At 39.9% G+C, this 27872-nt stretch overlaps 1 protein-coding gene across 2 annotated transcripts in view; it reads right to left on the bottom strand.

Moving 5' to 3' along the window:
• Positions 1-27872, bottom strand: part of LRGUK (leucine rich repeats and guanylate kinase domain containing) — a 104611-nt gene that overhangs the window by 66448 nt on the left and 10291 nt on the right. For both annotated transcript variants that reach the window (XM_036091688.2, XM_078059579.1), the window contains exons 3-8: positions 27157-27238; positions 23258-23358; positions 19674-19755; positions 10099-10223; positions 5401-5544; positions 362-442 (exon numbers count right to left, since the gene is read on the bottom strand). In XM_036091688.2, coding sequence (XP_035947581.2) covers positions 362-442; positions 5401-5544; positions 10099-10223; positions 19674-19755; positions 23258-23358; positions 27157-27238 — 615 coding nt within the window. The remainder of the gene's footprint in view (positions 1-361; positions 443-5400; positions 5545-10098; positions 10224-19673; positions 19756-23257; positions 23359-27156; positions 27239-27872) is intronic.

Below are 27872 nucleotides of genomic sequence, written 5' to 3'. Positions count from 1 at the left end.
ACTTTCTTTCCCCTATTATACAACAGGAACCAGAGTCTGTCTATACCTCCAGCATGGCACCTTCTATAACGTAAAAGGACATTGCTCCAGTCTCAGTAGCTGTGTCACGTGACCTTTATTACCAGCGGGGCTGAGTCACACTTGACCACCCGGAGCAGGGAACTCCAGGCTCCACTCTCACTGACAGCATGAATAGCTGCTCCTTGGCCTAAACCTCCTCAATGGCCAAACCTCCCTTAGAGATTGAGAATGAAGGTAAATACAGTGCATGCACATCCCTGATGCTCCTTATCAAAAGTATTCCTTGAAGAAGAATTCCAAGAAAGTCCTCACCCCCTCTCCGCACATAAATCTCTCTCACCTGAACTGGATTTCTTAGAAAATTGAGAACCCGGAGGAGAGGTAGATTTTCAATGTATTCTATTTCACCCAGCTCAGCAATCTGTTTAATAAAAGAAACAAAGTATTATCAATAGATTAACTATACAACCAATAATATAAAGTACTGTAAGAGGAGCTGGTACGGATCCTCACACTTCAACTTATTTTAGAAACTGTTCTGTTGCATATCTAGCCTTCTCATGAGTATTCCGAATGCAGAACAAGGGAATTACTGCATGCGCCTTCACTAAATGTGAACACACATAGCCACATTTTATTTTTTTCTTCTCTGGCTAAAAAATAGTTCTCTGAACTATTCCTCATCTCAGCCATATTTATTTTAATTAATTAATAAATATTTTATTTATTTTTTATTAATTGATAAATATTTTATTTATTTTAAGGCAGAAATAACGTAGTATGCAGAATCAGAGAAATAGGACAAAAAATGCAGGTGGGGGCTCCTTGGTTCTCTCTCCTCAACCCTAATCCTTCCCAGCCCTCCTGTTCCCCAGTCTCCCTCCCCAACGCTGCCTCTGCTAGCCTGGCTACTTGTGACCGATGAAGACTTCTTACTACATGTGCATGTGTAGCTCTATTGTTTTTTTAATAAGAGATAATTAGTTTAAGGAAAGATAAAAACAGAAATGATATGACACATTTCTTGACATGGGCATTCACCTTAAAATTTTTTGTTTAAACTGCACCCTTATGTTTTATACTCTTTTCTGTGGGGGTCATGTGTCACAACTTTAAAAAATGAGGGGAAAAAAGGCTGCTTGACAGTTCCTTAATTTGACCAAGGAGAGAGCTTAGGTTGCAGAATGCCTGGATTTCCCACTAAAGACAAACAGTTTTACTTAAATTTCCTGTAGTTAGCATAATTATAATTTTATTTCAGATGTGGATACTAAACTTCTGCAAAAAAACTAATAATCGCTTCTTCATTTCTGTTTCTCCCCAAGTCATTTCTGTGTGCATTGTGAAAGCTCTCCAAAGGTAGTCACTGATAATTCCTGAGTTATCCAAACACAAAATGCAGCTAAAATTAAACTACTCCCAGCGCTAAATCAGGGGAAGAACATATGCACCATGTTCAAGGGATGCCATTTTCGAAGACATAATGTAAAAGGTAAATTCTGAGTCACCGCACAGAGCCTTGCATTAGTTCTATATGCTTATTAATAAGCATTAATCTGCTTATAGCAATGCTATGCTATCAGACACAGCTCTTTCAACACAATGACTAGATCCATGAGAGTGGCATTTCGATCCTCTGCAAGATAAAAGGATCATTTTTTAAAATATTGTGTGATTCAGGAAGGTGGAAAAGTCAACTCGGTTCACACTGCTTGGTCAGAGCTGTGGCCTGATTTTCCTCTAGGACACAGCTCCTGTGCTTTGACCCGACACAAATGCAAGCAGGGGATGTTTTCCTGCGGTGAACATGTCTCACCACCAAGTCCTGGCCACATGCACCGGCACACACTGCTGATGAGGGTGGAAACTAGCACGTTTTTCCTAAGCTGATGTGTTATGTGTACATAAGCTATGAACCAGGTACCCACCCTCAAGAGGTTTACACTGAAGAGATCATCAGACTGGCAAACATTAGATAAAGAATGTCTGGGCTAACATTTTTATTAAAAGTTTAAAAATTCCTAAATTCTGAAAAAAACCCATCATTATGTGATGAGTTTAATGAGCACACAGTACAGTCCCATAATAGGAACACTATGCACTTACTTTAGAAGATGGTGACATCTCTGGTAACTGACATGGAAAGATCTTGAAATGTTACAAACACATGAATAGTAGCATGATCACGGACTACAAAAAATTGTAACTAAAATGTCAGCTGGGATCACCTGGTCTTTTGAGAGTCACATGAGAGGGATCCAGCTCCCTTACCCCCCATAGTCCTTCCAAAGGTAGGAAGAGGCTATTAAGGGCAGAGCCAAGCAAGTATGGGCTAGCCCGGCTTCAAGATCCCACGCCTGCTGAATTGGCCACATTCCACAGATACTGGCTGTCCTGCATTGGCCCCCCACTCCCTCTCCTGAAGACCTCAACCCACAGCAGACCCACCCGCATGTCTTCTTCTCAAATGCCAAACCCAAGGCTGTGTGCATCACAGATCATTCATTACAGTGGATGTAGGGGTACAGCACCCCGAATGACTTAAGAGTAAAACACTGCCAGAAAGGTTCTATTCTTAAAGGAACATCAGCTAAGAATGTCACACCAGCACAGCTGATCCCCAGATTCCAGACGCCCCTCTTCGCAAACCTCCTCTGCCCCTGTGGGTTACTCCCAACCCCTAGCAGCCTGTCAACTTCGAATTCCTAGGGAGAGCAGTTTAGTCAACTCTCAGTTTGCCATTTCCTCGTAGGCTATGCTCTCCAAGCCCCAGTATCCACACCTAAAGCGGCCTGTGAAAGCTTTTTCTTTGATTAATTGATTGATTGGCTGACTGATTTATGAAATAATGACACTAAAAGAAGGAAAAGCATTCTCTAAGTAACTCCCCAACCAATGTCTTGTTTCTAGAAGAAAGGACTGAGGTTATAACAGAGTTAACATTTGGGGGATAAGTTTTAAATGCTAGAAATGACATCCACTCTAACAAGGACTCTAGAGAGTGATAAGGGCCCCCAAATCACCAACTGATGGGAAACATTTGCAAAGGAACTTAAAAGAGATGTTGAAATGATCGTGTGAGAGTACAGCAATGTGTCAGCAGCTAAAACCAAGTAAATAATACTGATGAAAGTGCAAATGATAAAATATCAAATTAATCATATGAGGAGCAGCAGCTAAGTTATGTTTCTGTTAAATGACAAATTTTCCATCCCTGACATGGTATTCTCAGTAGTACTGGGGAAATCTCTGAGGAAATCTTTGGAAGGCACAAAGAACATTTCAAAGTACTGTTGGTTGCTCCCCAACCTGCCCAGTGGGGAGCCAGGGAATTATGTTACTGTTATGGACTCAATTGTTCCCGAAGGATTCCCTGCTTTGGGACACATGGCCACTTTTTCTTTAATGGAGTCTCTTGAACATTTGAAAATTATAAACTCCTTTACTCACTCAATGATACCCCTCTTTTTTTTCTTAATCGTTTTCAAATGTAACTTGAAATGTCTCTTGAAATGGAAGAGAACGATATATTTATTCACGAGGTCTTTCTAGAGCAGCACTATCCAGTATGGTAGTCACTAGCCACATGCGGCTAATTTAACACCTGGAATAGGGCTAGGATGAACTGAAATGTGTGTCAGTATAAAATACACACCAGATGTCCAAAACTTAGTATGGGCAAGAGGTTATAAAGTGCCTCATCAATGATTTTTCTGTAGATTACATGTTGACATGATGATATTTTGGATGTATTGGGCTAAATAAAATATATTATTACAATTACTTTTACTTGTTTTTACTTTTTTATTGTGGCTACTAGAAAACTTAAAATTGCATATATGGCTCACATTTATGGCTTGCATTATATTTCTAAAAGAAAGCACTCTTCTAGAGCATTACACTATATGCTCTTCTGAAGGATAATTACTGTATTATCCTTCAGTGTTGAGAACACGGAGTCTGGAGGCAAACCATTCTATATTTGCATCCTGACTCTGCTATTTGCTAGACGTAGAACTTTGGGCATGTTACACTTAACCTCTCTGTGTCCCAGTTTCTTCATCTATAAAATATGACAATAGCAGGGTTATAATGAGGATCAAATGAGATGTAGATGTGAAGTGCTTAGAACAGTGCTTTGTGCACGGGTACTCAACAAATATCTCTAGATGATCTTATGACTGCAATTATTACTATTATTACCATTAACCATTATTCTTTTTCCTGAATTCTGAGATGCATTCAGTTGGGACTCAATGGATGCATTCCATACCTTTTCAACACTCCCTGGATATATGTGAGAACCATTTTCATGGCAATTTCATGAAAAGACACTAAAACTGTATGAAACAGAGACTGTGCTGACTTCATAAGATACGTGGCACAGGGAACAAAAGTTAAATGAACTTAGGAGCTGACAAAACAATTTAATATACAAATCAAGTAAAAATAAGGATGAACAGTTTTGTCTGTGATTAAAAAATCTACTTTTCCCCAGACCTAAAGATGGCCTTTTCTTGATGTTTAGACGAACAGGTGATGCGAGTTCACTGGAGAAAGAGTCATCAGACATAACTGATAAGCACCATCACACCTGAACAGAGAAATGTCTTCACAGCGTCACATCTCACCCCAGGTAAGACCAATGTCTCTTTCAGGGCCAGCCAAGTTTGCATTTTCAAGGAGAAATAAACAGTCAACTTCCTTATGAAGTCTTTCCAAAAAGTATGATAAAGTACTCAGTAAGAATACAATTGTTTTATAGACATTATTGCTTAAGTAGTCAGATATACCATGATTATGAGCACAAATACTTCATTGAAAATAAAGTATAATTAAAAGTGGACACCAATTTATATAATTTATGAAACAAAGTGTGTATTAAACCAGATACAGAAAATTTGAGTCAGTCCAATCCCCAACTCCTATGGATTAGGAACATACACTATTGTTACCAGTAGAATATAGGAATTCACTCCCTGCGCCTCTTCTCCTTAAATGATAGGCACAGGCAACACCAGCCTGAGGCTCTTCTCATGTCTCCCATTTCCCTGCTCTGACATTTCAGACACTCCCAAGGTCACCTTTCTACACAAAATTTTACACGAACACATCTACTTCAGAAAGTCATGTCCACTTGGTTGCAATTTAAACCCTTAAAACAATGTAATTAGGAATAATCAGATTTCCAAAAATTAAGAATCATATTAATTACAAACAAACAAAACAGTCCTTCTGCAATGACTGCTCCTGGAGATTTTCTAGAATAATGTTTCTAAGCAGGCATTTCAAGTGACAGCCCTTGAAAAACCAATAATGGGACTTGGTATGTCCTCTTACGCAGACACTGAAACCAGGACAGGTGACGTGTGACGTTACCTTATTATCCTCCAGGTTGATCACTTCCAGGAAGTCATGGTTCTCTAAGCCCTGGAGGCTGCTGATCTGATTATGGGACAGATCCACACTCTGCAAGGCTTTTAGGTCCTCCAAACCCGTGATCTTCTCAATCTGGTTATTGCTCTACAATTGGTAAAATACAACCAATGTCTTAGAAGCTTCTAGTAGGAAAAAGTGTAAGGCCAAGTTTTCATTCTGGATTCTGCCCCAATCTCCTAAAATCAGCAAGCCATTCTTGTTGCCCTGCACCCTCCCATTTCCACCGATCACCTCGATAAACACATATACATACACTCCAGAAAGAATTCCCAGTTTTTCAGTTGGAAGATTCAGAATGTCATATTTTCACTAAAGTTCATGCAAGATGAATGTTTGAATCAGTAGGACAGACAGAAGCTAGGTAGTGTAAGCTTTTAACATTATTTACCTAAAGCTTAATAATAGCATACCTCCGTGTTTATCTTCAGAAACATTTAAAATTGTAATTCTTTCAGCGCCATCATGTTACACCACTAGAATAGTGTGATTCCCACATATGCTTGGTTTTCAGGAACGTTCTAAATATAATCACTTCATATCACAAGGGCCATGGTAGTCTGATCCATGGCTTGAGTTATTCATGCTCTTGAGCAGGTCCCTCCTCTTGAATCTAGGCCGGACCTACGACTTGCCTTAAGAAAAGAATATGGCAGAAGTGTACCAGTTCCAAGTCTAAGAATTAAGAAGGCCTGGCAGCTTCCCTTCTTGTGTCCTGGAGCCCTGAGCCGCCATGTAAGGACTCTAGCTACTCTGTTGGGAGAGGATTTGTGGAGAGGTCGCATGGAGAAGAAGAGGTCACATGGAGAGGGGTGCTGACACTAAAGAGAGAGAGGAAAAATACAGCCATTTCAGCATCCCCGCTGAGCGCAGCCCCCAGCCAATCTGCCAGCTGAATGAGGCAAGAGCAGCAGAAGAACCACCCTGCTGAACCCAGCTCAGATGGCAGAGCTGCTAGCCAAAAAAATGGTTGGTAATACTTCTCCGTGCACCACACTTGGGGTGGCTTGTTATTCAACAATAGATAACTGAGTTCTTCAATAATTCACACATAAGCATCTTCTCAGACAATGAGCATAAAACAAAGATTCAGAGATCCTCTTTCCCAACCCCCATGGACCCATAACAACAAATTATAGTGGCAACAATAACCGGCATTTTCTTGTGCATTTTCCAACATACAATTCCTTGGGTTTCTTAGCCTTGAAGTGTAAGAACATGCCACAGTAAAATTACACTTTTAGTTTAAGTTGGGAATCATAAAGACAATTTTGGGGTTTCAATTAATGATATAAAATGCCCATCTTTAAGCTTTTAATACTTTTAATAAGCACTTAACTGAAAAATTAAATTATAGCATGTTCTTCCATCTGCAATATTTTTCCTGATATATGTTTCCTGGTACATTTTAATAGCAAGAGCTCATTTTCATCCTATCTTTCATAAGATTTCACTTCAATAATGAGCAAGATTTGCAGTCATTAGTTTAATTCTGTGGCTCTTTAAAATACATTAATAGAATGTTGATAATCTACAAAGCTGGGTGATAATACATGGGGGCTCATTAAACTATTCCCTTTTTTAAAATATATGTTTGAACAATTCCATAATCAGAAGGGAAAAATACTCATAACCCCCATTTGCCTAAGTCAAATTTCCTACTATTCAGAGTTCAAAAAATTTCTAAAAAGTGTAATAGAAAAGTAAAAGAAAAAACAGCACTAAAGTTAACATAATAGCCATACTAATTTAACTTATTGAAATAAGACCTCACTATCCTATTTAAAATATGCCCACATATAAAATTTATATACAATACATTTCTTCCCGAAGGACTTTGAAGTGCTAGAACTATGGAAGATAGACTGTAATAAATCTTTACAGCGTCTCTGATGGCTTTCAAAGTGGTAGATGCATAAGAGAAGAGTGAGACATAGAAACGTTTAATTAGCTAGCCTATGGTCATAAAGGAAAGCAGAGTGGCGAAATATTCAGAATCACAGAATTTCTGAGTTGAAAGTCATCTAGTCAAACCCTTTATCCGATGCTGAAAAATGGATACATTGCCCCTCAAAGTGGACATCCAGTTTCAGCAAGAACGGTTCTGCTTTTCTTTTTTGTAAAATCGTGATCAGCAGGGAAAAGGGGGCCTTTAGAGAGAAGCTATTTTCTTAAACAGACGAAATGAGAAATGTTCTTCGTCTCCCCAATTTGGAAAGGAAGAAATAAATGGCTCTTACTAAGACAAAATGAATTTTAAAGTGTGGAATCATTGTCCTTACTTGCTCAAAGAAGTGGTTGACAGAATAGCCCATGAGTAAACCACATTACCCCCTTACATTTATTGTAAAAGCTGATGGTAGAGAATTAACTGGTTTGTATAGCGAATTATTCTCTTTTCTCTAAAAAAATGTAAAATGAATTATTTGCAGTAGTAAAGCAGTCGGTTTTCTAATTCCACAAACTAAAACATAAAAGCATTAATTATTGAAACAAATGTGTATCATTTTATCTTCTATATTTCATTAACATTTGTGAAAGAAACCCTTACTATTCTCAAAAATTTTAAGGGGAAATGAATGATGGCATGGTCCGTATTTTCTGATTCATCTTGGGTGATGGGGGCAGGGACTGGGAATAATCCCCCTAATTTATTTGTAGAAAAAATAAGTCTTTTACGCTTTTTATAAAAGCTGCTTGAGATGGAACTGTCAACATGGATTACTTGTTTAGTTATTGAAACAAACTCTTGTTTAAAGCGCTATGTGTAGGGGCACCCGGGTGGCTCAGTCGTTAAGCGTCTGCCTTCGGCTCAGGTCCTGATCCCAGGGTCCTGGGATCGAGCCCCACATCGGGCTCCCTGCTCGGCGGGAAGCCTGCTTCTCCCTCTCCCACTCCCCTGCTTGTGTTCCCCTCTCGCTATGTATCTGTCAAATAAATAAAAATCTTTAAAAAAATAAATAAAGTGCTATGTGTTAATCTTCTTAATCATGAGTTCAGTTCTCCTCCCTCTAAGCACACCCCCCTATCTCTTTCCACATACCATGCTCCACTTAAAGTTACTGGGAGCACCAATACAAAGAGATGTAAAGAAAAGGATAAGGTTCTAACAAGGTACCAATGGAGCAGTACATATTGCCAGTACTCCTTTAAATTATCATAATTTTTTTAATGTGACTTTCTTTTATAATTTTTAAATTTGTCCACCAACTTCACAAATTCATTTTCTTTTATGCTTTGCTAACATGCCCCGGTGGGCAGAAAACATGAAATCTTAAGGACATTATTAGACCTCTCCTCGCCTACGGTCTGTCCTTGGTACTGGAACCAGTACTTTGCCCTCACCTAACTTGCCGTAAGGAGGGGAGTCTCTTGAAAAACCACTTCAAGCTCTAAGCTCAGGGAAAGAAAAATTAACACTAGCCAACCTTCCACTATCTGTAGTTAAGACAGGAATAGTATATTATAAATGTCATAAATCTGCAGATAACCCCAAGATGTCATTTCAAATAGCAGTTCAACACTATCCTGTGGGATAGTTCACATAAGAAATTAATAAGCTACCAGCCTTATGGCTTAAAATCCTCCCTGCCCACCTTGTGACAGATATAATAAAAAATAGCAAAGCCATCCAAGAGTAAGACATAGGAGAGAGGAGGAAAGGAAGAAGAATCCTGAATAATCCACAAACTATATAATCAACTTTTAAATTAGTGAGCTATACAGTTATTTCAAAAACACTGTATATATCTTTGGAACTATTATAATTCTGCTGACTTTTTAATAAATTATCTGCATGTTTATTCATAGTCACAGCACACATCATAGAGCTTAAGAAAAGTTCTCTCTATGGGAAAAAATTTAAAAACTTCGTTTCTGATTGGAATTGTTCCTTTATTCTCAGCATCAATTCTGGTTTTCTAGAATGGGAAACTAGCATATATTAATATAAAAGGGCTGCCAAAGTTCAGGCCCAGAGAACATCTTATGGTTCATTTGAGAACAAAAAAGGGTAAACAGCAGTAAATATTATGCTTAAATGTTATTTCATCAGTGAGACATTATGAAATGTATTTTTAATAGTTGTTAAAAGTATTCCTTTCCTTCTCAGGGTTGCCTTCCTCTGCCCCTTTACAGCACAGGCACACTTCGGGGCAGCAGGATAAATTAGACAGAGACTCTGGAAGAATCGGAGGAAGAGGGGCACCTAGGTGGCTCAGTCGTTAAGCGTCTGCCTTCGGCTCGGGTCATGATCCCAGGGTCCTGGGATCGAGCCCCGCGTCGGGCTCCCTGCTCAGCGGGGAGCCTGCTTCTCCCTCTCCCTCTGCCTGCCGCTCCCCCTGCTTGTGCTTTTGTTCTCTCTCTTTCTGTCAAATAAACAAATAAAATCTTAAAAAAAGAAAAAAAAAAAAAAGAGTAGGGCACCTGGGTGGCTCAGTTGGTTAAGCGACTGCCTTTGGCTCAGGTCATGATCCTGGAGTCCCGGGATCGAGTCCCACATCGGGCTCCCTGCTCAGCAGGGGGTCTGCTTCTCCCTCTGACCCTCTTCCCTCTCGTGCTCTCTGTCTCTCATTCTCTCTCTCAAATAAAAAAAAAAAAATCTTTAAAAAAAAAAAAAAGAGTAATTTTGGTTAGACTCACCAGACAAAGGATTTTGATTGGCAGCATGCCTAGGCCGTTAATTGACGTGATCTTGTTCTTGGCCAGACTCAGGTACGTTAGGCCACTACACAGCTCTAGCCCACGGATCTCCTCTATCTCGTTGCCTATGCACCACGACTATGTTTAAGGAAAATGTTATGAGAAACATTTTGAAGAGGGGCGCCCGGGTGGCTCCGCCGGTTAAGCATCCGACTCTTGATTTCCGCTCAGATCATGATCTCAGAATTACGATACTGAGCCCCACTTCAGCTCCACACTCAGCACCGAGTCTGCTTATCCCTCCCCCTCCACCCCCTGCTTATGCACACACACTCTCTCTCTAATAAATAAAATCTTTAAAAAAAATTTTTTTTTTTGAAGAAAAAGATAGTCAGTGTCAGATCATCATTAGAAAAATCAGACAACGCCATTAATAAAGCACTAATACATGCCCAGTACAGGATGAACACTAAATCTTGAAATATATTTTTTTCATTATAGAACTTAATACTGGCACTGCTTCAATTTTTTTTAAAGACCTAGCTTTTGAGTATGCTCAGCTGCACTTTGCATTCATATGTGACTCATTTAATCAGTGAGGAAAAACAGTTCAGTGTGCTTTGGAAGCTGCCTCCTTGGCAGTGTTTCTCCTTGGTCCCTTAAGGGTCTCCACGAGAACTCACGTGCTTTCCCACAGGCAGGACTTCCCAATACAGGGTCACCTAAGCAGGCAACATGCACCAAGCTTCATCACCCTCAGAACCAGGGGAATAGCGGGGAGATATCACCTGTGCAGATCGGTGGTAAAGAACCAATACCCTGATACAGAGAGGAACAGCCTTTCTGCCTATATTGGTTTCTCTTCTCCCTTTAAAATAAATGAGGCCTAAACTCCATCTTCATTTCCTCATGTTGAGTTTCTAGTCACTTTAAAATTTAAATTTCTTCTGTGTTCCATCCTTACAGTCACCTAAAATTGCAGTCCCAACATCACCAATTCTATTCTCCTCTCTCTGGTCTCGATTTCTTTGGCAAATTTTTGGGATTTAGTATCATTTGCCCACCACAGCTCAGTTTTCCCTCCCAAGTATTGCGGAAGACATCACGGTTCTCTCAGCCACTTGTAATCTTCAGGGCATCCAATCAATCAGCAAGAGTTGGCATTTTTTGCTTTAAAACATCTCTTTAATTATTCCCTTCCTTCCCGTTTGCTCCACTGCCAACTTAATTCAGCTTTAGCACTGATGGGTACCTCTAACATCCATTTCTTCCTGCCTCAAATCACCTGACACACTGTAGTCAGGTTAATTTTTTTTCAAAATATTGATTGGATATCATGTTTCAATCAAAAAATTCTCACAGGACAAATTCCAAATTCCTCACTCTGGCATCTTAAGCCCCTGACTTTTAGCAAAGCCTATTTATCCTGTTCCATCTCCATTATAACCCAGTGAGAATTCCCTAATTCTGCCAGGTCAGTCTTCTCGGCAGTTCTGGAACGTACCAAGAACTTTCTTACTTAGCAGTGTGTCTTTTTTTCATGTTGCTTTCCTACCCTTCCTAAACCCTGCCTATTCCTCAGGACTCAATTTCAAATTCCATTTCTTTTCTTTCTTTAACATTTATATTAAATCAACTTAATTACTTCTTTTTGAAAAATAGCCTCATATTCTTATTTCTGTTGCTCTTAATTACTTAAGTACATACAAATGATAGGCTTGCAACAAACAGTAGATGAAGGATTCCTATCTAGAATACATAAAGAATGACAATAACTTAATAAAGACCGAACCACCCAATAGAAAATGAGAAAGAATATAGGGAGAAAATTCCCAAAAGAGCAAATCCAAGTAGCTAATAAACATATTTAAGAGACTCTGCTTCACCCTTAATCAGGAGAATGCAAATCAAGATGCCATTCTTCACCTATCAGTTTAGCAAGCATTTTAAAGGTTCTGCAGAACAGGTTGTTTCCTATGACTAGGGCTTCATTATGTTGGAGCCAATTTGGAAGCAACTTGGCAGGGTCTGCTGTAATTGTAAATTTGTCACAGCAACTTCAATTCTTGATATTTACTCTGGACAAACCATTTCTTCCCCGGAGCCTTTTCTGGTCAACTTCCAACCCCCCGCCTATCTCCTTCCATTAATCATAGAATCAAAGAATTTTTAAAAGGGGATGGAAGGGATCATTAAGGATCACAAAAACAGGTATTTTGCCTCATAATTCTTTGTAGTTCTCCTAACTCCACTAGTTACTCATTATGTGACTTAACTTCTCTCTGTTCAGATTTTTCACTGGTAAAGTGGGAATAACAAACAACAGTTTGTCATGAAAACTGAAAGTCTGATCATGGAAAAAATCTTTGGAATGAGGTTCACAAACCATAAAGTTCTTCACAATTATAAGGCAGTTATCATTACCACATTACAAGCATGTGAGGTCAAGGAATCACAACCTCTACCCGTTGGCCAACAGCACAAAATGGAAGATTGAAGGCCAGCATCTATTCCGAAAAGATGTAGGCCAGAGAAAGAGGTAAATTAGGAAACTAGAAGGAATGAGGAGAAAACGTTGCCAAATGAACCAGACATTCCTAATTTTTCTTCATTGGTTCCAGACGTGATCCTTGGGCTGAAACAGTTTCACTGGTCATCAAATATGCATTTTCAAATGTACTTTCATAAAGCTTCCTGCCAGAAGAGCTCTACAAAGAAACATTTAGGCTCACAAACGCCACACTCTTTCTGCTTCCGTTTCCTCTGGGCTGTTTAAATAATCATTCTCGAACGAGAACGAAGACCAGATCTTTGCAGATACGGATTGTAACAAGGGATGTGAAATGTGGGAAACAGAGATTAAATTCTCACACAGCTATAGATGAAATGAAATGTCCTTGGAGTGGCAATCTTTGGCAAGAAAAATTAGGCAAGGAAAACTTCAAATGGCCGTCTGTCTCAAGTTAGCAGAGGATGCAATAATCTTTAAGTCCTATGTTGGGGCATTAGTGTCCTGATAAGTCTGCTCCAACCAAAATGAAGATACTCTACAGGTAAGAGTAAAACAAATGCTTGTGGGCCCTGAGTCAGGAAGCCCTCCCATGGGAAGGGGGCAAGGATCAGAAAATGAGGAAATAGGAATCCTGAAACTATCAAGAGCTAGCGGGAAGTGAAAAGGCAAGCTTGTTTATTGTGTATGCAGTAATTTTCCAAGATATCCAAGGCTAACCCCAGTTCTCTCAGTACATCTGGCTCACTCTCCTGCTTTGACTAATATGGCAAGTCAGGTTTCATGAAATCAGCCTCGCAAGAGGCCAAAGGAAGAGGAATACAGATGGCTCACTGCAATGGTAATCCTGGCTTCTGCAGCTACCTCTGCAGTCACTCACAGCACTGGGTGCAAAGGCTTGAGGAACTGACTGCACATCTCTGCTGAGATATAAGTTCATTTCAGAAAAATTGTTTATTTCCCAACTCTTCACTACCCCTTAAATTTTGAGGGATCTCAATCATTATAAATTAATCAGGTTCTTGAGTGAAGAGTACTTTTTACAGTGGCCCACCCCCCCTGCCACAGCCTGCCTCCATACTCCCAAGGTCACATCATCTGTGACCATGAGTAGTGATAATGGTCAATATGCAGGACTGGTCCATACAGAGCTCTGAGTTCACAGCTCACTTTCGGGAATACCTTTATCTCCCTCATCTCGCATTTTCTTATTTTAAGAACCTGCATGAAATGTTACTTGTTCTTCCTCTGAACGTTATTCTTTTGCATTCTTTCATATAGATCGTGGGACTTTCCAATAAGAAGAAATATAATCTGATAAGTCACTAAGCTATTACAATGAATTAGCTTACTGGGTTAACCCTCTTATGTATGTTTTAATTTTCAAAAGGCTGCTATCAGAAGAAGGAGACTCAAAGAACTCAAAATCATCATACTGCATTCCAGCTCTAAAGTTTTACATTTCTGTGAATAAATCTTTTATGGTGGAATTTTAGATCCTCAGAAACTGAATGAAGGAACCCAAAGGCACGTAAGCATAACTTTACAGTGAGGGAAAAGCCCCACAACATATTTTTACATTTTGGTGATGCTGTCAGCAGTTTGCAGACCTTGACATGAATTATTCACTAGTTCGGTATTTGCTCTTATTCATTTGTCTACAATCATAAAATATGGTTCGGGTGTATAGAAAACAGTTGCTGAGAAATAAGTAGGAAATCCATCACAATTCTCTTAGTAGAGAGAACCGCAATGATAGCTTTAATCAAAACCAATCCTGAAAGATCTATATCACCTTACCAGTGAAAAATGTTCTTCACTATGGGAGTGAATCTCTAAGAAATGAAACACACATACACTTTAAATAGCTAGGTGATAAAAGTAGTAATTACTCAATGAATTGCAGCATGGGGAAAACAATGGAATTTAGAGGACTAATCTCAGTTCAACCACTGACCAAATGATCCTGGACAAGTTACGGAGCCTCCCTGGGTCCTAAGCTCCTCTTCCATAAAAGAACAGTTAGTAGTAGATAATCTCTAAAGTCCAGTCTGGATTTTAAAATTCTGTGAATCACTTTTTAAAAACTCCATGATTCTATAATCATAAAACAAATTCCAGTGAACAATCAATCTGTCAATATTTACAGGTAAAGAATACACAGAATTCCTTCTTAAGAAATACATTGACTTATCCTTGACAAAGTTTATCAGCTTGTGATTTAGGATGATTATCAATTAATCAGTCATCCACAAATGGAACGACAAAATAGCATAAGATAAACCAAAAACTTGATTTCTTATAGTTAGCCAGTCCATTTTGAGGCACTAATCTACAATCACAATGTCAGCATCACCAGGTTGATTAACTGATTTGTGTTTATTTTAAAGGAGTGCTTTTTAGTGTTGATAATTGCAATTTTATTTAATTATATTTTAAACAAAAGTGCACTTGTTTCCCTCAAATAGAAAAGACATATACGTCCCCTAAGGAAAACTTGAACAAATATAAAAAGCACAAAAAAGATAACCACCAAACCCCTAAAAGGGACACACGAATGGCATCAGATTAGGAAAGCATCCCCAGCAAGGTACAACAGAGAAGACTGGCTAGCTTGAAGCTGGGGATCTTCAAGTGCACTCCTCAGACCAGCAATATCGGTATCACCCGGGAGCTTGTTTAAAATGCAAATTCTCAGGTACCACCCCAGACCTACTTCACCAGAAGTTCTGAGGGTGGAGGCCAGCAAGAGCTGTTTTAACAAACCCTCCAGGGGATTCTGATACAAGCTCAAGTTTGAAGCTTGGTAAATAACTATTTTCCAAGAAATCAGTAATTTTCAGATTTAAAACCTTTTTAATGGACACAGATACACCATTTGCCCATACACGGCCTACGTATATTTATTTAAAAAAAAAAAAATCTAATGAACACTCTTGAAATGGCCCCCGCCTCCAGCCCAAGAAGAACGTGAGCAGTAACTAACATCTACCTCTGCACGCCCCTCCAGGTGCATCCAACGCCCCCCTCTCCGAGATGACCAGTATGCTGAATTGTCCACTTCCTCTTCCCTTTCCCCTTTGGTTTGATACTAAAATTATATTTAGTTTTATTAAGATGCATCCCTACTGCTGCATGGAGATATATTTCATTCATTTTCACTACTGTATGATATGCTATTATAACGTAGTTTATGCTTTCTCTTATCAATGAGCATATGGGCTATTTCAATTTTTTGCTATGACAAGCAGCGTTGCTATGAGCATTCTTATACAAGCCTCCAGATACACGTATGCTAAGCTTCCCATATGTAGGAATGAAATGCTAGGCCACAGGGAATTTGGATGTTCAACTTTATAAAAGAACATAAAATGGCTCTCCAAAGTGGTTGAACTAATTTCACACCCAAAGGAAGAAAAAAAGACATCCTCTTGACCTACATGTTCTCCAACACTTGATATTTTTAGATTTCTTAAATTTTGTCAATTGAATGGATGTAATATAGATCTCATGTGGTTTAGGGTTGCATTTCTCCGAACACAAATGAGGCTGACATCTAGTCTTATGTTCATTAGCCTTATCTGACTCATTTTCTGTAAAACTCTTTTTATACATCTTCTCCCATTTTCCTGTCTGGGAACATGGAATATATTTCTCTTTAGTTGGGTCTTTAATGCTCTTTGATAAAGTTATATATAATGGGAGGAATATATATGGGAGGAATATAATGATATTCCTCCCATAGGCCTTATTCATTGTTACTAAGATTCATTTTTATTGCTCTTGTAAATGGGGTCTCTGTTTTAAGTTGTGTTTTCTAATTGCTTGTTCGTGATGTAGAAAAATACAATGGATTTCTGTTTATTGAAATCATATCCAACTACTTTGTTGAACTCTCAAAACTATCATTTCTAGTAGTTTATTGCAAGTTATTTTTGATATTCTCTATGGACAATCAGAATCATATCATTTGCAAAAAAAAATGACTTTTATCTTCTCCCTTCAATCTTTACAGTTTCAATTCTTTTTTCCTCTTGTTTTATAGTACTAAAACCTCCAAAACAATGATGAATACAAGGGGCAACGGTAGAGATCTTTGTCTTGTTCCCAATTTTAAAGAACGCTTAGAACATGTCCCCAATTAGGATAAAGTCTGCTTCAAATATTTTTATAGATCTTAGCAAGTTGAGAAAATTCCTTATTACTAGCTTACTAATAGTTTTTATTGTAAATTAGATTTTATTAAATTCTGTCTATTGCATTTCTAAACCTACTGATTATATGGCTTATTCCTCTTAATCTGTTAACATAATGACATGTATTGACTTTCTAATATTAAACTATCCTTACATTCATGAGATAAACCAAACTTGGTCATGGTCTATTATCTTTTTTCAAACACTATTAGATTCAGTTTGCCAATACTGGTTTAGGATTTTACATCTAGATCAAGAGTGAAATGAGTCTGTCATTTTCCTTCCTCTTACTGTTCCTTATATGCTTTTGGATATCAAAGTAATCTCATTAGAATGGATTGTGAATATGCCTTCTATTCTTAATCTTTGAAAGAATTTGTTCATTATTCGAAGATCTGTTCTTAAAAGTTTGGATCTGGTGGGTTTTTTTTTTTTATATGAGTATGTTAATTTAATTAACTTTACTTTAAAAGAACTGCATTTATAATTACAGGACTACTCAGGGTTTCTATTTCCAAAGCAGCATTTTGGTGCATATTTTTCTAGGAATTTATTCATTTCATCTAAGTTTTCAAATGTACTGGCATAAAAATTTTGTTTAAAAATTCTTTTTTATTGCAAAGCTTTTCAGTCTTTTCAAAAATCTAATCTAATAACATAATTATACACAGTATGTGTGACACTCTTGAACAGAGCAAGAGGCATATTCAGTACTGTTTAAAAACCAGCCCACTATCTTTTCAAAATGGTAAGCTAAGAAGTTTACTTCATTAAGAGTTTATGAGGGGGAGGGGTGCCTGGGTGGCTCAGTCAGTTAAGCGTCTGCCTTTGGCTCAGGACATGATCCCAGGGTCCTGGGATCGAGCCCCGCATCAGGCTCCCTGCTCGGTGGGGCGTCTGCTTCTCCCTCTCCCTCTGCCCCTCCCCTGGCTCGTGCTCTGTCAAATAAATAAATAAATAAAATCTTTAAAAAAAGAGAGAGTTTAGGAACTCTTTACAAAACAATGACTTGTTTTGGCTACTGTGTTTGCATTTTAAAAAACACAGGTGAGGAATGCTGCCATGTTACTTTTTAATTATGTGTCCATGTTCTGAATTTCAGTTGGTTCTGATGTAATGACGACAGCTTTTTATACTTTGGAGAGAAGATAGAATTGCTACCTCTAAAGTCAGGTTAAAAAAAAAAAGTAAAACCCCAATTCCTTTCTTCATGATATTTGACATTTACAGAGTCATAACAGTTTCTTACATGGAAAAAATAAATTTATATAGAACTTAAGTCTTCCACAACAGAAATGTTTTAAACTGCACCCTCTGTCCTGAGTCCAAAATCCTGTGGAGTTGTTTTCACTGGTGGTCCCATGCTACACACAGAAGAGTATTTTTCTGGGAGACAGAGCCCAGATTGCCACATGACCGCCCTCATTCAGGGTACCCTGAAGATTAGATGGAGCTCTGGATGCTCATTCCTCCCTTCTGGCTGGTAGGAGTCTTGGGCGCAGCTGACTTCTAGACCAGTGCTTCTTGAGCTTTACCATGTACTCCCATCACCTGGGGGTCTTGTTAAAAATGCAGGTTCTCATTTCAGGGGTCTGGGGTAGAGTCCCAGAGCCTGCATTTCTAAGAAGTTCCAGGCAATGCTGATGCTGATGCCATTAATCTTCCCTGAGCAGTGTTCTTCTAGGTGGTCTGAGTGGATTTCTGAGTCAGGTGGCTTCTGGGCAGTCAGCCTCTCTCTACCTCCTTGCAAATCCAGTATGTATGACTATCAAGCATGAAGTGAAAAGTTCTATGGACAGATGCTGGGCTAAGGTGTACTACTTTAGTTTGCCATCAGAGCATTTCATTTTGATCATTTTCTCATTAGGCTACATTTAGGAGAACTTGCTCACTTCAAGAGTACCAGCTAAACGTCCACTAATGGCGCATTTTCACACACCAGTTCTAAAGAGCGTGGCGCTATGTTCTAAGTTTCTCATCATATATGAAAAAGGTTTTTTCCCAACAAAATACGTCTTCAAGACAATATACCTTCTGTTCTCCCCACATCCGTCTCATTACAAGTGTAGTGTTCTAACTGCTGCCCTGTCCCTGCAATGAGGCACCCAAGGGCAATCAATTCATTCCCCACTCTGCCTCGAAAAATCCTCAGGTGGGCAGAGAGATACTGAGAAAGAGAAGATGCTGCTCCCTTATCACCCAGCAAACATCAGTCTCTGGTGTAAAGAGACTCAAGCTCATTAAACTCACAGATCCCCAATTAACCCTTTAGGCTTTCAAAGTTGGAGTGTGTGTACTTCAAGGTAGATGCTCTGCATGGGAGCCTGACTCATGCAGTAGATAGGTTCCTGAAGTTGGTTGCTCATCAAAAGGGGCTGGTTTTGCTTTTTTTAAAAAACGAAAGTACATTTTAAATACGCCAGAGAAGCCTGCTATTTAAAGGGAGATCACTATAAATTCTTTTGTAAAATAAAAAAAAATCACTTATTTTCCTTTTGGTCATATCTGGATTTCCAGAGACTGACTTTATATAAAACAGGGCACAAGTTTAAGTAAATTTGAAGAAGAGAGTCAATTAAAACAGAACTTATCTGGTTCTAGAATTAAAAATAAGCCTATGTTTATCAGAAGAATGACTGTCTTATGTTGCTTTTTCAGGTGTAAGATGCTCTTGGCAAGCTCTGACTTACAATCTTACTCCTTGGTAAATAAAATATCTTTCTTCATTTTGTGAATATCAATTCTTAGTCATTCAAATGAGTCACACATCTTCAGTAAATTGCTGATCTGGTACCACTCCAAGTCATCCAAGTACACAGTTATTAACAGGCCTATTACCCAAATTTCCCCTTTATTCATTCAAAGGATACTGTCCAAAATTAGTTTAGTGAGAGCCTGGTATGCTGACAAATCACACATTTCAGAAATTTGATTGTAGGAAAAATCCACCTTCTGATGAGAAAAAGAGAACAATATGTCAAAGTTTATTTTTCATCCGCTTAACCACCATAATTCCTCACATAAGAAGGTCTTTCTGGCTGTGGGGTTAGAAGTCATTACTGAAAATACGCCAAGGCTAACATAGCCACCCATATCTAATCCTGTTCTGCCTGGACCCTTGTCTGTTCAGCCTGAGGGAGACGGGGGAGGAGGCTCCTGCCCTGGTGTGGACACCCCCACCCCCTAAATGCTTTCAATTCCTGCTCTTCCTCTCTCTCCATTTCCAGCAATCACTTCAGACTTTCTTCATCTTCCCGCAGAATTCACCTCAATTCCACTTTTACCACCATTTCTTTCATTTTCTCTACTGTCCCATAAGTGGCATTCACTTAGTTCCCGTGCTCATCTTTTCTCTGCCTTTTCTCCTCTCTCTCAATATATTCTCCCATGTCACCTCCCAAGTGCCAGAAAAATCTTTTTTATTCATCCTTCAGGCTACATCTCATCCACTTAACACCCTTTCTCAAAACAGACTATTTTAGGAAAGCCTTTCCAGCAACATCAGTTGTTCTTACTCAAAAACAGGAGACTAAAGAAAAACATTAAATAACTAAATATTCACCCACAAGCAAAAGATGAACAGTAAGGATTTAAAAAAAAAACACTTTTTTAAAATGCTGCATTGATAACTTGCTGGGCACATGTAATAATTTTCTGGAAAACTATCAAACAATGATCTAATGAGCACAATTCTTATCTTCTTGTGCCCTTTAGAACAGTGATTCTACCCCCAAAAATGTACTAAGAATATTTTATCAATGTATTAAATACTAAAAACTTTAAATACTGAAACTTTAAATACTGAAGAGAAGAAAACTGATTAAGTTGATTACAAGATAGCAACAGGACCACAATGTCAATAAAACACAAGTGTGTGAACCATGTGAAGAAACAGTAATGTGCAAACAAAATACTGTTAGTCCGAAAAAACCAAACAGAACACAAAACTTGATGCCTATATAAACTCCAACTATGTCAATCGCAGACCATGGCTGACCTAAGAAGTCAGTCTGGCTTGATGAAATGAAGTTTCATATTCACTTTTGCCTTCTAGGTAATAATGATGGACTGGAAGTCAACATAGTGATCTAGGCTTACCTACAATTGACACTTTTTCATCAACACCTTCCGTTCCTGTGCCATGGCTGGGTCTGCTCCTCTCTAACTCTACCCTTCTCTGGGCCACGCGCCCATGCTGTGCCCTCTCTGGGCCACGCGCCCATGCTGTGATACCAGGTGTGTTGAGAGGCCTGAAAGGGTTCTGATGGTGCTCTGACTCCCCCTGGGAGTTCCACTGGACCCGAAGCCTTGCAGGGAGTCCCATCCATCAAATGAACCTGCTGGACCTACTAAGAGCAAAGCATTCTGGGAAATACAAAGCGTGTATAAGAACAAGCCCCTGTGCTTTAGGAAACGTATGTCTTCTCTGGCTGGTAGCACAAAGCTCACAAATAATAAGTGAACAGGATGCTGAGCTTTCTGAGATGGTGGGACGGCGTACACATTTCCTGGGAAGACATAGGCTTGGGTGGCAGACATTGGGCTCCATCCCGGCCCTGCTACCTCCCAACAGAGATGACATGTGATTTGCCCTTTCTATACTCTGGAGTCCTCATCTGTGAAATGGGACCATCGCAGCTGCCTCACAGCTCTATGGGGAGGATTGCCTAAGATAATGCCCTGAAAACACCAGCAGGCCTGGGTCACTGCCTCAGGCTGATACAGGGTTCACAAGGGCTTGGAGCACGTCATCAGAAGCGGCTCTTTCCAGGCACTTCTCTACAGTGACCGATAGATTTGCTCTTAACTCTCTGGGAGCTCGGAACCTTAAAGATGAGGTATCTGCATTGTTTTTGTTCATTGGTGAAGCCTTCTTGGAGGGGGGAGAGGGGGAATGGAAGAAATTCCAAGGAAGTTTTTCCCAGGGAAGGGGTTACATGGTTGCCATGACTCATTTCCCTGGGGCTTAGGACAAAGCAGAATGGGACAGCAACTCAGGGAGAGATGAAACAGCTCCGCAAATAAAATTGCTGATCACCTGGAGACCACGTGGCCCCACACCGAGTACAAATAGGCATCTTGCATGGCTTATTTGGACAAAGGAATGTCACCCTGGCAATAAGTATAATTTCAAAGGGGAAAATTTTTACCCCACTATTGAGAAGAAAAGGGTGAACAGAAGAAAAATTAAGAAGAGCATCTCACGGGGCGCCTGGGTGGCTCAGTTGGTTAAGCGACTGCCTTCGGCTCAGGTCATGATCCTGGAGTCCCGGGATCGAGTCCCGCATCGGGCTCACTGCTCGGCAGGGAGTCTGCTTCTCCCTCTGATTCTCCTCCCTCTCATGCTCTCTGTCTCCCATTCTCTCTCTCTCTCTCAAATAAATAAATAAAATCTTAAAAAAAAAAAAAAAAAAAGAAGAGCATCTCACTAGCAGTATGGGTGATGTCAGATTCTTGATTTCAAACAAACTTTCATATTTGTGCGAGCCCCAATAGAATGCTTGGGCTCTAAGTTCATTTCGTTTGTTAATAAAACAAAATAGATAATAAAAGCAATAACTGATGTCCAATTCTAAAAATATTTAATGAAATGTATTAGTCTACTAGAACACTAATCCCAAGCTCACAGCAACGGTTCCCAAATTTGTCAGCACATTAGAGCCACCTGGGGGTCTTTTAAAAATTCCATATCCAGGCCTTACCTGGGGCCACTTGAATCAGACTCTCTGGCAGTGAGAGCCAGGCGTGAGTAGGTTTTGAAAGTCCCCAGGTGATTGCAACGTGCAGAACAGTCTGGGAACCACGAATCTATACCGTCTCTGCTTCCGTGTGGCCCACGGACCACCAGCAGCAGCGTCACCTGGGAGGCTGTTAGAAACCACAGTCTCAGGCCTGACTTCAGACCTTCTGGGTCAGAATCCCTAGTTTCACAAGAACCCCAGGTGATCTATACGACATTAAAGCACGAGACAGAGCCCAGAGCCTGCTGTTCCATCAACTACCGTTCACAGAGTTTAGCTGTGTGTCAGATGCAAAAGGAACTTCAGAGAAGCAAGATCGGAAATCGTTGTGGAAAAAAAAGAAAGTAAAGGTTGGATAAATAAGGAGGGCAAAATTTGAGCCCCCAAAGAAATTTTTACAGGTTTTCCAGGTATAAAATTGTTGTACTATACTAAAAATATACAAATAATAACTAGTATTTAGCTGTGGGAGAGAGAAGGAAGTTAGCTTCTCAGCCTGAACACTATTAGCAAAGCTTCCTAAAAAGATTATCTGCAGACAGACCATCTTCCTTTTTCATCAGTGATACCCAAATCCCTTTTTATTTCATTTCAGACATTTATACTCTTTACTCCCATATCTTAGGGTGTCTGAATTATCTGTTTAAGCACTGTTTTGCGTGTTAATGTACTTTGCAAGCCGGTTAATGAATGAATGTATTGATCAAGTCTACCTTGAGATTTTTGGGTGGCTTGAAATTGAAGAATGTCGTCAGTTTATTGTGAGAAGCATTAAGTTCTAGAAGGTAAGGCATACAACTCACACAAGACAGATCTGGGGGGAGAAACAAATACAGAATAAGGTAAGCCAATAAAATCAAAATTAGACTAAGTCATTAAAAACACCTTATGTTACATCAGAGCATGTTCTCATTATGCCAGTTGCATGCACTTCTTAATTATTGCAAGCAAATGAAATGAATAAAAATAGGAATCCGTGAAACACACGCCGTGTGGAGAACTCTCCATGAGCTCCTAACTTCACCTTCTTCCCCAGGGCCTTCCCTCCTCTTCCATCCCTTTTTAAGTGACAGGTGCACCCTCCAGGTCCCAGCTCACTCTCCCAGGAGCTACTAACAGCCAAATGCTTCAAAAAATACCAGCCTTGGAGGAAAGGACGAGAAACTAAAGCCATAGATAATCCCCTTGATAATTAGCCCCTAAGTGACTGAATTCTTTTCAGAAAGACTGAAAATGCCACAATTAGAAAAGTTTGTTCGTTATAAATTTTGTTTTAGTTGGACTTAGTCCTAAATCTCATTAATTCTTTGAAGTGATTTAAATTATTGCTATTATTTTACGTTGGCTCTGGATTGGTTCAGAAGTATGTCTGAGTTTTGCACTTTGTCCCAAGCAAATATTCTAAACCTCGAACACTAAGGACAGCCGTGCTCTAATGACAGTAACATATAAAACGTAAAAATGGTGAAGTACTGGGTTGCCTTCCTCTGCCCCTTTACAGCAGAGGCACACTTCGGGGCAGCAGGATAAATTAGACTCTGGAAGAATCGTAGGAAGAGGGGTGCCTGGGTGGCTCAGTTGTTAAGCGTCTGCCTTCGGCTCGGGTCATGATCTCAGGGTCCTGGGATTGAGCCCCACATCAGGCTCCCTGCTCTGCGGGAAGCCTGCTTCTCCCTCTCCCACTCCCCCTGCTTGTGTTCCCTCTCTCGCTGTGTCTCTGTGTCAAATAAATAAATAAAATCTTTAAAAAAAAAATCGTAGGAGGAGGATTTACAGCCCTGTCTCCAGCAGGAACTTAAGTCTCCACCTGAAAACAGGAATCATAATAGCTTCTCCCTCTCTTTTCATTCTAGGTCACAGAACCAGCTATTACGCCTCCCGCGCCCCCCCCCCCAGGAAGGCCCCTAGTGGCAGAATGGAGCCTCCACACCCGAAGCCAAGAGGACCACCCTGACCTGTCACCAGGTGACAGATGCACCCAGCCTAGGAGAAGGGAGCAAGGCCAGCAGCTGGGGTCTTCCCTGGAGTAGGCACCATGAGCAACCCCCTCAGCCCACCTCCCCCCAGCATCTTTCCTTCTTGAGATCCCACCAAATTCTATGTCATTTCTCTGGTCTAAATCACACCCTTCTTAAACCTGTCTTTATGGAATTGTTCTAGGGCAGACAATACACTGAGACTTTAACACTTTGGTGGGACTTAATGAGTGAATCAAGGAAGGCTGCCTGGAAAAGGAAACCTAAGGTGAAACTGTCATGACTTTACAAGTCTTGCCTATTTGTCCTTTCTGAGCTCAGCTCCACATCTATCAGTCTGTCAACTCTATTAATGTCCACCAGCCCCCATGTGTCCTTGGAGCTGATCTTTCTGTGGGCAGGTAAGTGCTGTACCATGGAGCTGTCCTGAAGCAGAAGCAGCTGCTACCACTGAAATGGAGCTACATCCCAACTTTGTAGATGACTGATCCTTTCAAATCACTTGGACAGAAAAAAAAAAAAAAAAAGCATGATCTTGGTTGCTGGGTTTCTAACCCTGGCTGGCCCATTAATCCCTACTTGGTGCAGTGACCTCCATGTCCACCAGATGGCAGGAGCTCCTTGCGTCTACAAGGGTGGTTCTCAAAGTGTGGTCCTGGATCCAGCACGTCGGCTTCCCTGGGGAACTAATTAGAAATGCACATTCTCAAGTCCCACCCCAGAGCTACAGAATCAGAAACTCTGAGGGTGGGGCACAGCCGGCTGTGTTTTAACAGGCCCCCCAGGTGATTCTGATGCAAGTTGAAATCTGGTCTATATCAGAACAGAAGCTGTTCTCACAAAAAAGAAAAATATACTGTGCCTTACACATAGTAGGTTCTCAAACACTGGATGAGCTAAGAAAATGGGCCCTAAAAGATTAAAGGAGACTGATCTGAGGAAAGCTCCATTAGCAACTGTGGGGTCCCGGCTCAAGCTGCCAGGGTAGGAGGCCACCACTGAGCATTGCTGCAGCCTCCCATCACGCTGCAATTCCTCATCCAGGGAAGGAAACCAACCTGGGAGTGGTGGGGTGCGGGGCAGCTCCTGCCAGTGACACTGAAAAACCCTTTCCGATGATAGGTATATCTGGGATTTGCTTTAAAATACTGGGGGGGGGGGGGGGCGCCTGGGTGGCTCAGTCATTAAGCGTCTGCCTTTGGCTCAGGTCATGATCCCAGGGTCCTGGGATCGAGCCCCGCATCGGGCTCCCTGCTCAGCGGGAAGCCTGCTTCTCCCTCTCCCACTCCCCCTGCTTGTGTTCCCTCTCTCGCTGTGTCTCTCTCTCTGTCAAATAAATAAAATCTTTAAAAAATAAATAAAATAAAATAAAATAAAATAACCCTGGTGGGGGCGCCTCCCTCCCTCAGTCAGTTGAGCGTCTGCCTTTGGCTCAGGGGCTCAGGTCCTGATCTGGTCTGGGGGAATCGATCTCCCTGCTCAGCGGGGAGTCTGCTTCTCCCTCTCCCTCTGCCTCTCCTCCTCCCCCTGCTTGGGCTTGCTCTAAAATCTTTAAAATAACCCTAGGGAAGTTGGGCAGGGAGGTATAGGTGAAACCAGATGGGCCATGGGCTGATAAATGTTGAACCCGAATGTTCATTACAATAGTCTCTTGTGCACGTTTGTAATTTTCCATAAAAAAAAAAATTCATAAAACTAGAAAAAAAATAACTCACAAACAGTAGCATTAGAGGGATAAATTATGCTGGAATATTTCTTAGCCACTGAAAAGCAAGGCTGGATTTTAATTATTGCTCTCTTAGGAGGCGAAGCAATCAGAAAGGAGCCAGAGAAAACCGTATCAGCACCATTTAACCGTCATAAAAAAGACAGGCTAAACAAGCGAGTGGAAAGATGACCAACAAAGAAAGCAGGTGGGAAATAACAACTGCTGACTTCCCTCCAAGTCTAAACAAAAGAAATTGGACACTTTAACTTCAAATAAGATCAGAAAATTAGGAACAAGAATCAAGCTTCGAAGAAAATGTGACTAATTTCATTAAATGTGAGCAAGATGTCACAACAAATACATTACAGAGAACTACAAATGGTGAAGTTGAAAGAATCAGATACATGTATAGAGACAGTAAAAAAATTTAAAAAAAGAGGAAAAAATAAATGTGTGAATCCCTGGCACTCAAGAAGAAAAGAAGTAGCTGGCCAGAATTAAAATGTAGACGCAAAAGCAAAATAAAGAAAAGAATCCATTAAAGGAAAAAAAGGGAGGAGGGGAGGACTAATTCATCTGTACTGAATAAACTAACAGGGGGAAAGACAAGGGAATCATCAAATATTCAGAAAGTAATAAAGAAGTAATGAGCCGTCTCTTACAAGGAAAAAACAAAGCAAACATTCCATGGGATACTCTTCAACATCACTGAGCACCTTTGAACCATAGCGTAATGTTGCATGTTTGCTGACTTTACTCATCACCCATGGTGCCTTTTTTACATGCAAAGTAGAGCATCGATATGTAAATGAATCCACAATAGCGCTTATACCAAGTTTTGTAGTATTAATTTATGTTACATACTGCAAAGGTTAAATTTTGAAATAACCGAATGATCTATCAATCTACTAGAATGAAAATTACATACCTTCAATTTTATTTACTGAAAGATCCAACTTCTGTAGGTGAACATATTCACAGAGAATCCTAATGTCAATTAAATCACAACCCTGAGAAAATAAAAGGTAAAAAGACTTTAATGCTGCTTTAACAGGTTAGTACTCAGCCATCTCCTGACACCTGGAAATAAGAGTTGACAGAAAGAAATCCAGAATTTCTGTAAGTATAGTAAGTATAGTATACTAGAGTTATAGTAAAAGTATAGTAAAAATATACTTACTTATAGTAAAAGTATAGTAGTTAAATGAGAGAACTAAATCTGAGGCCTACTACTAGCAGGATCTCAAAGCAGAGGACAAACCCATTTAAAAAATGCATTCCTCTGAAGAAGAAAAGAGCTTGGAAAATTAGTGATATTAGCAAGAACAAATACAACATGAAAAGGCAAATTAAAACAGTGTCAGGTAGACCTTTAGAGCAGAGTTTTATTATTAAAAAAAAAGAAGAAAAGAAAACCCCACATAATAGCAGTAAGGCCAAAGCCTTTCTCTAGTAGAAGAAAAGGCAGATGCCTAGAATTTAAATGAAATGCTAAAGAGATCTCACAATCATTAATAACACTGTCACCTACATTTTCACAGGGTCCTGTTCAAAGCTCCTTCACAGTAATCTCATCTGACCAAGTAAAACTGAGATCCATAGGGTGGACTATTCCCAATTTGGCGATGAGGAATATGAGGGACA

This window comes from Halichoerus grypus, chromosome 12 (genome assembly GCF_964656455.1).
Source record: "Halichoerus grypus chromosome 12, mHalGry1.hap1.1, whole genome shotgun sequence".
NCBI lineage: Eukaryota > Metazoa > Chordata > Mammalia > Carnivora > Phocidae > Halichoerus > Halichoerus grypus.
This window is presented reverse-complemented; position numbering and strand designations above follow the sequence as displayed.